The 9757-nt window shown below is 33.2% G+C and overlaps 1 protein-coding gene across 2 annotated transcripts; it reads left to right on the plus strand.

The window, feature by feature from the left end:
* Nucleotides 1-6423: 6423 nt before the first annotated feature.
* LOC128856571 (glyoxalase domain-containing protein 4) lies at nt 6424-8301 on the plus strand. 2 transcript variants are annotated; one of them, XM_054091877.1, is made up of 5 exons: nt 6424-6531; nt 6622-6833; nt 7047-7096; nt 7166-7272; nt 7564-8301. In XM_054091877.1, coding segments are annotated over exons 1-5 (984 nt in total). In that variant the 5' UTR covers nt 6424-6530; the 3' UTR covers nt 8178-8301. The 2 variants fall into 2 exon arrangements, with proteins under 2 accessions (XP_053947852.1, XP_053947853.1); XM_054091878.1 differs by having other exon boundaries at nt 6426-6833.
* The last annotated feature ends 1456 nt before the right edge of the window (nt 8302-9757 follow it).

Here is a 9757-nt window from a genome sequence, read left to right on the forward strand (position 1 = left end):
GTTTCCTTAAAGCGCATAATTCACAAGAATTAATTTTTGTATCAATTTATGATAAAAGGTCACACTTATAAAGAAATTTGAACCTTTTCACGAAATGACTCTTAATTTTTATTTATATCCGAATATTATTTAAACAAAGAGCTTAAGGGGTTACATACCTTGTGAGCCCGAAAAAATGGACCATTGTCATAGTATTTTTTAACTATGTTTTAGAACTTTTATTCAAATGAGGCATATATCACATTGAAGGGTAACTCTCGAAGAATACATTTTGGTGTTTTTATTTTAAAAAATGTTATTTTTTATTGTTGATATCGCCCCTCCCCCGAAACGCCGTTTTTAAGAAGAGGCTTGCGATGATCACGGTAGCGCATGAGCAGCTCAACTGAAATCAAAAAATTTAATGATTATTGTAGAAAAATGTTTTTTTAATGAATCTTAATGGTTTATTTACCCAAAAAAAAATTTTTTTTCTTTGTACAAAAAGAACGATTTTTGAGGGGTTGAAAAATTTAAATAAATACCAGTCAAATGCTTTGGTTTCGATGTTGTCAACGTATCTTTGAAATACCGCGTCAATTGTTGTTTTTGATCGTGTTGTCGATTCAGTGCGATTGTTACACATTTTTAAATTGAATGTTGTATTGAGAAAGTCAATTAAAGGAACCGCTGTGTCCAATGCAAAATTTACGTTAAAATCGCCACTTAAAATCATTGGAACTTTATCGTAATCTTTTCTAAGTATCCGCGATACTTCTGGTGTATACTTTAGTAAATTTTCGTGAATGAATTCCGTGATGCTATTTATTGATTGATTCGGTGAAATATAAAAATACGGACGCAATAAAGCACACGCGGTTGCTATTATGAGCGTCGTAACGCGTATATTACACAGACGTACTTACATACACACAAACATTCGTAGGACGCTTGGTCTAAGCAAGTATTATATTAGGTAGTGTAGTATAGGTATATCTACATAATGCCTTCTCGCTCACCGTGGCTTCGTAATACGCAGGCGCGCACACATACGTACTAGCATACATACAAACATACATATGTACATACGTATGACGCTTGAACTAAACACCAAAGCAAGTAATAGGCAGGGTAGTAGGTATATATACAGTAGGTTCTGTTTTTATGCGGCGTTTTTTTATGCGGTTTTGAAATAGTGCGGTTTTTTTTTTACATTACAAAGCGCATGTCGACCTATCGGGAATTGTACATATGTATAAACAAGATTCTAAACCAGCTAAGCAAAAACTCATCACAGATTACATCAGAAATGCTAACCCTACAAGTATGGAACCGCCTGCATAACTATCTAGATCAGACGTGTACATTTCCTCAAGTGACGAAAGTGATTTTACGCCAAATCCTAAACGAACGCGCAACATGTGGGTATTGTCTGATTCTATTTCTGACTTAAATTTATTTTTCGATTCTGACGTTTCTTAAATAAAGATATAATTTTCAAAAATACAATATTTTGTTTACGCGATTTTATTTAATTATTTCAGATTCATGCGGTCTATGGAACGTATCTATAGTTATAATATGAGACTAGTGCCCTTTTTTATGCGATTTTATAACATTATTTCAGATTTATGCGGTTTTAGCACTTTTGAAACGTATCTATAGTTTTACTATAGGACTAGTAGCTTTTTTTATGCTGTTTCTTGCGGAACGTATCTACCGCATAAAAACAGAACCTACTGTACTACAATACTCACTATACTAGCGGGGCTCAGCAATACGCAGCCACACACATATACATACGTATATCATCATATAACGCTTCGTAGTGTCACTTTTTCGTTTCATCGAGCCTCAAATCACTCCCAACGATTCTAAAGAAGTTTTCACTTCAAAAAAGCTTAATTCCAACGAACTATGCAAATATTTATAAAAAGTAAACCGTTCAGATTCATGAGGTTGTAACTTCGAATAATTACAAAAAAGTTTATGCAAATCGGGCAAATAGTTTTTGATAAATAATGATCACCGCGACGGTAATTTTCAAAAAACACGACTTCGAGATAATCGTGTCTAAAGTTTTGCGTGCACTTCATTTATGGATAAGGTCGCGCGCTTTCACGGTCTGTAACTTTCGTTCTAGTGCTCCGATCTTTATGATTTTTTTGAATTTATATTTTTAAGATGATGTACTTTTAGAATATACCATAAAAAATTTTTCGTTTTTTTTAGTCCAACTCAAGGTATATAACCCCTTAACCGCGGTTGTACTTAACTTTTGAGACATCAATAAGTGTAATATAATTTTTCCAAAATTTTGAGTAACCAAATATTAATAAAAAACATGAGTCGGACTTTAAATACCCAGTGTGACGAACGTGCCGGAAAAAATAGTGTGTCGGCGAAGGGTTAATTAAATATACTTTTAATAAAAGCAGAAAAATTCGGGTGGACGGGCAAGCAAAAAAAAACATAGTTGTTTTAAATAATCTTAAAAATCTAATATCTCGAAAACGGTTAAGTTTTCGACATCATGACATACAACCGAATGACTTAAATAATAATGTAAGTATCTAGGAGCACTTTCCAGGTAGGCCAGCATAAAAAACTTGAATATATGAGTCCCGTTTCTATTATTATTATTATTATTATTCCATTCTCCCTTAGGAGCTTAGGGATTCAACAAAAGTTTTCTGAACATTTATATTTCTAGACATGAATCTCAGTTCATTGAACGATTTTCCAATTTCATTGCGCATAGTCCTTTCCCAAGTCATCAATGGTCTGCCTCTTCTTCTCGTTCCTCGCGGTTTCTATAAATGGACTAAAATAAAAAGAAAAATGGACTAAAAAAAGTAGAAAATAATTTTGCTAGATTCATAGAATGTATCAATAAGTCTCGATTTTAAAAGTTTAATAATAGTTACAATAAGCACTTTTCAAATATCGGTAAGCGCGTAATTTGTGCAAACATCTCCTTATACGATACTCCAAACGATCATAAAATTTGACGAATAGCAAAATTTCTTTGGTATTTCGTCAAACAGCTATCAAATTCATGCATGTGGCTCGCTCATACAAATTGCACGAACACAGCCATGTATTTTGATCGAGGAATTTACAAGTTGAATTTGCGTAGCATCAGAAGAAACAAACATTTATATCAGTTGCATACTTTCAGGCTGCCCCTTTAAACCGCATTAGTATGTGTGCATTTCGGTAATATGTAAAGGGTTGAGTTCAATCCATTTGCCCAGCAGAAAACTCACTTACCTCAGAAGTGAAACTGGAATCGAAAAGGAAGTTATCAATCACTTCCTTTCTCAAAGGCTTCAAAGCGAAATCTTTGGTAAATTTTTGTACCGCTGAGCGAGGTGACGAATACCTTGCACATTACATTACTGAGAAGCGTCCGTAGAGGGTCTTAGGCTAGTGATGTACTGAGAAGTGAATAATAACCATATATTTTATTACAAAGAAGCTTACGAAAAAATCGTCTTTAAAATAGTTTTAAATATCTAACTTACTAGTTCAATTATTGCCAGGTTCTTTAACTGTACTTATACAGATAAATACCAAAACTAAAAGCAAATAAAAAGACAATTGACTTTTCATTAAAAGTTAAAATAGCTTAACACCTTTACTCTAGCATCAACTTTCTTCTACTTTAGTTCTCTTTATTTTCTAATCTCCTTTATTAGCAGGCCAAGTCAAATCAGTTTCAAACTCTTTTTTATATCGTCCCAATTTTTGTTGAATTAGATACAGTGACTCACGGCTTATTTGATGCAACCAAAAAAATTATTAAAATATAAAATATATTCTATCGTATTTCCATTACTGGAAAAAATCTTAATTTTTTTTTTATTTTTAATAATAACATGTTTTATTTAATAACAAAAAAATGTTTCTTCATTAGAAAGATATGGTCAATTAAAATAATTCAGATACAGTTTTGAGATCACAGCTTAAATGATGCACTAAATTAAAAGTATTCAAAAAACATAAACACATTAATATTTCGATTTCATGATTACTACTAATACTTAGTGGGGTATCCCTATTGATTTAGAACAGCTTTTAATCGAGAATTCATACAGGGTTGTTCAATAGGTGCGCTTCAAATTTTTTCCGATAGGGAGGGCGAACGACGCAATATTTTTTATTTTTCGCTTGTCATTTGTAAACTCCATTAGTATACATTTCAGCATGGAACGCTACACACTTGAGCAACGATTGCAAATCGTGCAAATTTTTTATGAAAATAATCGTTCTGTTGCTGCTACTTTAAGAGCATTACGGCCATTTTACGGTCCATTTAACAAGCCGTCCCGTTTTGGGGTTATGTGAAGTCATTGGTCTACAGTAACAAGCCGGCGACGATTTGTGAGCTCAGAGCCAATATTGAACGCGAAATTGCTGGAATTTCGGCCGATTTATGCAAAAGAGTGGTCGAAAATTGGGTTCAACGATTGGACTTCGTAAAACGTGCACGCGGTGGTCACGCAAAAGAAATCGAATTTCATACTTAAATGTATATGTTCAAACTCGATAATAAAAAAAAATTTGTTCAAAAGTTGAAGCGCTCTACTGAAAAACCCTGTATATTCTATAAGTTTTGCTGTACAATCGGAACTAATTTCATCCCATTCTTCCTGTAGTGCCCGTTTCAGATCAGAAGCATTAGAAATATTGTGGTTTCTGACTTTATTTTCCAGCACTGACCACAAATTCTCAATAACGTTGAGATTTGGACTCTGTGCAGGTGTCTGTACTACACGCGGGCAGTTCCAGATAAGCCAAGTTTTTACAATACCAAACGCATGCTTGGGATCGTTGTCTTGGTAGAACCTAAACGAGTCCCCAATGCTCATTTTATGCGCACTTTGTACTAAATTATCTTTTAGTAGATCCAGCTACATCTCTTTATTCATGTTTCCTTCGATAAATGTTAAATTTCCGACGTCTGAATAGGACATGCAACCCCATACCAACACACTGCCCCCACCGTGTTTAACTGTAGAGCGCAAATTACATGGTTGAAGCGCGGTGTTTGGTTTTCTCTGAACACAGGATTTCTCATCAAACCTGAAAAGGTTAAATTTGCTTTCATCCGCAAAAGCAACGGGCTTCCAGAACGAAATGTCTTTGTTCAAAAGTTATCTGCAAAACTCTATTCTTTGTTTTCTATTACGAGCATTTATCAACGGCTTTTTTCGTTCAGTCCTTCCATGAAAATTTTCTTCGCGCAGAACTCTACGAACAGTTTCAGGGTTACAGATCTTTCCTAAGTATTTTTCGACTTCGTTCGTTAATTTTGAGCGCTTAAATCGGGTTTTTCTTTAACTTTGCGAGCAATCCACCTCTTATCTGCATCATTAAATTTTTTATTTGGCGCAGATGTGCTCTTATCTTCTATCTCTCTTTCGTGGTGAAACCTTTCTATAATGTGCTGGACAGTTGAGGAACTAATAGCAACAATTTCTGCAATTTTTCGTTAGATTTTGCCCTATTTTTAATACGAATAACGTCTTCCCTTTTTCAAATTTTCTTTAGAAACATTTTTGAGAATGATTTAAGACACTAAGCTAAACAGAAAAAAATACATTTCATCGTTATTACGTTTTCAGAGAAAATATAAAATACACTGCATCATTTAAGCTGTGAGCATATTTTGCTGAGAAAACTATTTGTTTCTCTACTTTTTCCAGCAAGCTTTGTTTTTGTTATTGTTCTTTCTGCAGTGGTACATAGGCACATAGATATTTCATTACAATTCCTATACATTCTTTTATTAAATTTAATAAACATCGAATCATTTTATTCTTTCCAAAAGAAATATTACCTGCATCAAATAAGCTGTGAGGCACTGTATATGTATGTAAAGTTGATATAATCTACCCTGTAAGATGTGCCTAACAGAAAGTCCATCATATTTAGGAATTTTGAGATGGACACCAATTCATGAAAACTTATTTGAAACTTATTGAGGAAACGCTTTTCTACCCAAATTTATGTGTATCATCATTTGAACATTTTCACTTATAAAACAGTGCAAGAGGGAAAGAGACGACGAATATTTTATTTATACTCACTCAGTTACCATAATAACATTAAGAGGATCTATAAATATTTATGATTTGCCGCCTTATGTCTTTTAAATATCAGACAGTTACCTGCTACACAGAATTCCATACAATTAATTTTTATTCTTCAATAACAAATACCGTACGAATAACATCTAAAGTCGCTACCCTTGATAAATATTTAAGACGTTGGCGGCGAAAAGTGAAGTCGTTGTCGTTGTGGCCGTGCCGCGCCCTATGTGTGTATAGCATAACTGAATGTGGAATAAACTAGCGATGGTAGCATAGTGGCAACATTGTTTAATCGCTCATCAGCTGTTTCGCTTCTTATGTCAACAGAAAGCGGAAAAGTTTAAAATGAAGTGACAGTACATAATTTTTTATAGAACTAATTGTATCGTTCTTTTGCTCGTTTCACTTCGTTAAGCAAAACCGGTTCTTGATAAATTACAATATATATCAGCAAGTAAATTAACAAGTTTGTAATTTTCTCTGTTTTGTTTTAATTGTTTTTAATTCGCCACGAACGATATACCCATATATATTTTATCCCAAGTGCTACTAAGGCGCAGTTTACTGTCGGCTTTTCATCTTAAGCGTCACGTTATTACACAAGTGTGCAAAGCGCGTATTGTTCCGAATCGTGAATATTTTGTTCAAAACATTATGACGAACGTTGAAATTCCAGGTCGCGCACTACATTATGTGCTGAAAATAGGAAATCGTGGTAAAAATGCTTTCTTCTTCCGGGATATACTTGGCATGAAGGTATTTAAAATAAAAGGGTTTTTCACCACATTCCTGTATACACTCATAACTGAAAGTGATCGACGGCGTGTTTGGTTCGTGCCTCATTAAAATATACATAATAAAATAGTGATACGCCCTCGTTCAATAAGGAGTGCCACTTGAATTTTATAAACTTCATTCGTCAGCACCCTAAAATCCTAAAATAATTTTTATTGTATTTTTCCATTGAAGGTGCTGCGTCATGAAGAATTTAAAGAAGGCTGTGAAGCGCAATGCAATGGGTAATTTATTCTATTAGATTACTTAGCTTTTACTCGAAAACTAATTAACACAAAAAATGACACATTTAGACCTTACGATAACCGATGGAGCAAAACTATGATTGGGTATGGTCCGGAGTCATCACATTTCGTAATTGAACTCACCTATAACTATGGTGTAAAAAGCTATGAGTTGGGTAAGGATTTTAAATCTATGTATTTTAGAAAGCACTGCATGTGCAAACTGAGTTTCACAAGCAACCGCTAGTAAACGTGACAAAGTCTTTATTTCTGTTGAAATATTTAAAATAGTAACGCCATTAATTGCAATTATAACAAGCAAAAAATACATGAGTAATGCCATTTTATTATTTTTAATCATCAAAAAAACTTACATTTTTAGCTGACGCACATTTTGCGTATAGCTGTCGATATAATTAAAATGAATTTAGAATCGTATTTACACAATTTTTGTTTTTATTAATCAGGTAATGACTTCGGCGGCATTACTATTAAATCGAAGGAAGCGCTTGAACGTGCGCGCTCCCAAAACTATCCAATTACAGAGGAAGAGGATCTACATGTGCTCACATCACCAGATGGCTTTAAATTCTTTATAATTGAAGAGCCACAACCACAGAATGCTGATCCTGTGCTAAGTGCCACATTGCACTCAAGCAATTTGGCAGCATCAAAACACTACTGGCATGAATTATTGAAAATGAACGTAGTTGAGGAAACCTCGAACACAATCACGCTATCATATGGTGAAAATCAAGCATCTTTACGTTTAAAGCAACTTACTGAACCTATTAATCGCGCTAAAGCGTATGGACGTATTGCGTTCGCAGTGCCATTAAATGTTCAACCAGCTATTGATGCGATTATCCAGGAAGCCAAAGGTACTATACTGACGCCATTGATTACACTGGACACGCCGGGCAAGGCGACAGTACGTGTTATCATCTTAGCTGATCCGGATGGTCATGAAATATGCTTTGTGGATGAGGAAGGCTTCTCCGAACTATCACAAGTACAAGAGAAGGATGACCAAAGTCTTACAAAGTATATACAAAAGGATCCTTTCCAAGACAAAGACTAAATATGTTAGTTTGCAATAGATTGCCTATTGTGTTAAGTTTATAAATATATTATACTCGTCTCTATTTAATATTCAAATCATATGTAATAAAATTACACATACAAGTATAGAGTCTTAAAAAATACTTAGTAAATCTCCATTATTTCCACTATTCCGATATTAATTACTCATACGTACATCTCTAAATTATTATTATTAATTAAAAAAATAATTAAAAAAGTTAATTTAATTAAAAAAATATTTTTTTCATACACCGTAAATATGACTTTTATTTTGGACTTTTTTTGTCAACTCTACAGATCTACAGAAGATCTCTTCGTAAAGTTTATCATTTTACTTAAGTGCCACTTAAAGGCGCACATGATGAAATCATGAAAAATTATTCCGACTTGCATAAGAGATGAAAATTTAAAACAGCTATACCCATTTAAATATGTTCTAGTATGCATTGGGATAGGAAATCTTGTAATTAATGCATTTTATTGAAAGCTTCGGTGTGTGCTTGTACATATATACTTAAGCGTTAACGTAACTAACAACAATTACTTTTACTGTCATATTTGCTATTTTACTCTTACATATATATGCTCGTACATATGGGCGATTCCATGGTAACTCGCGTTGCAATGAGAAAAATTGTTTAGGGTTCAACTAATTTTATTTTTACGAATTCTACTCTTAAGGGGGGAGCCTGGTTTATGAGGTTTAAAAATTCCATCTCTTTGCGATTTTTTTTTAAGGAAAAAATTAATTTAGCACTGCAAAGTTTTTTCTATCTTTTAATGAACATTTAAAAAGTATAAACAATTTTTGTACTGGTTAAAATAAGTTGAAAAAAATGTTTAACATAGAAATTAATAGAGCGCTGCAACGCTGGAGTTTCCAACTGGCGTACAAGATACAACTCGTAATTATTATCTAAAGCAAAAAATTCAAATGGATTTCTAATTATCATGATTTTTTATTCTAGATGAATTAAGAAAACAGAGAAATTCCAAAATTTCAACTTTTTGCAGGTTTTAAAGAAAAAAATGCCTTTCTATAAAAAAAATTCACTTCAACTTGGTATAAAAATCTTGAATTTTTTTTTTATCTATTTTGGTAGTTCAATTAGAAGAGAATTTAATACTGAAGGCAACAAGCTATGATTCATTTCAAAAGGTTCATTAGTTTTTTCATTCATGTACGCCAATTCAAAGAAATCATAAAAATGAAAAGTCGAGAAAAAATGATAAAGTTTGTACTATAGCAGTCCGGTCACAGCGTAACTACCTAACCCTCGCCTACCTTTGTAACTTTGTGTGAATATTCTGAAATATATTAGGAATTGCTTAAAACGAAAAAAAAAAAAGATTTTTTTGACCTTATAAACCAGGCTTCCCCCTTAAAGATGCAAAAAGGGCTTACATTGGTTTTTGATTAAATTCATTTAAAATTGTTTATCAAAATAAAATAAGTATCCAAAACGTAGTAAAAAATAATGGTGATTCGCATTGCATATTTCGGATAAAGATCTTCGGGGACTTTCCATCATAGAACCCGCGAAATTAAACACATAAATCCGTATTTGATATTTTAGT

The sequence above is a fragment of the Anastrepha ludens genome, chromosome 3 (genome assembly GCF_028408465.1).
Source record: "Anastrepha ludens isolate Willacy chromosome 3, idAnaLude1.1, whole genome shotgun sequence".
NCBI lineage: Eukaryota > Metazoa > Arthropoda > Insecta > Diptera > Tephritidae > Anastrepha > Anastrepha ludens.

Bases quoted from the DNA above. Each gene is read 5' to 3' on its own strand.
- LOC128856571 (XM_054091877.1), top strand. The intron at 7,097-7,165 runs GTAATTTATTCT...TGACACATTTAG, and splicing joins TGTGAAGCGCAATGCAATGG to ACCTTACGATAACCGATGGA. The intron at 7,273-7,563 runs GTAAGGATTTTA...TTTATTAATCAG, and splicing joins TGTAAAAAGCTATGAGTTGG to GTAATGACTTCGGCGGCATT.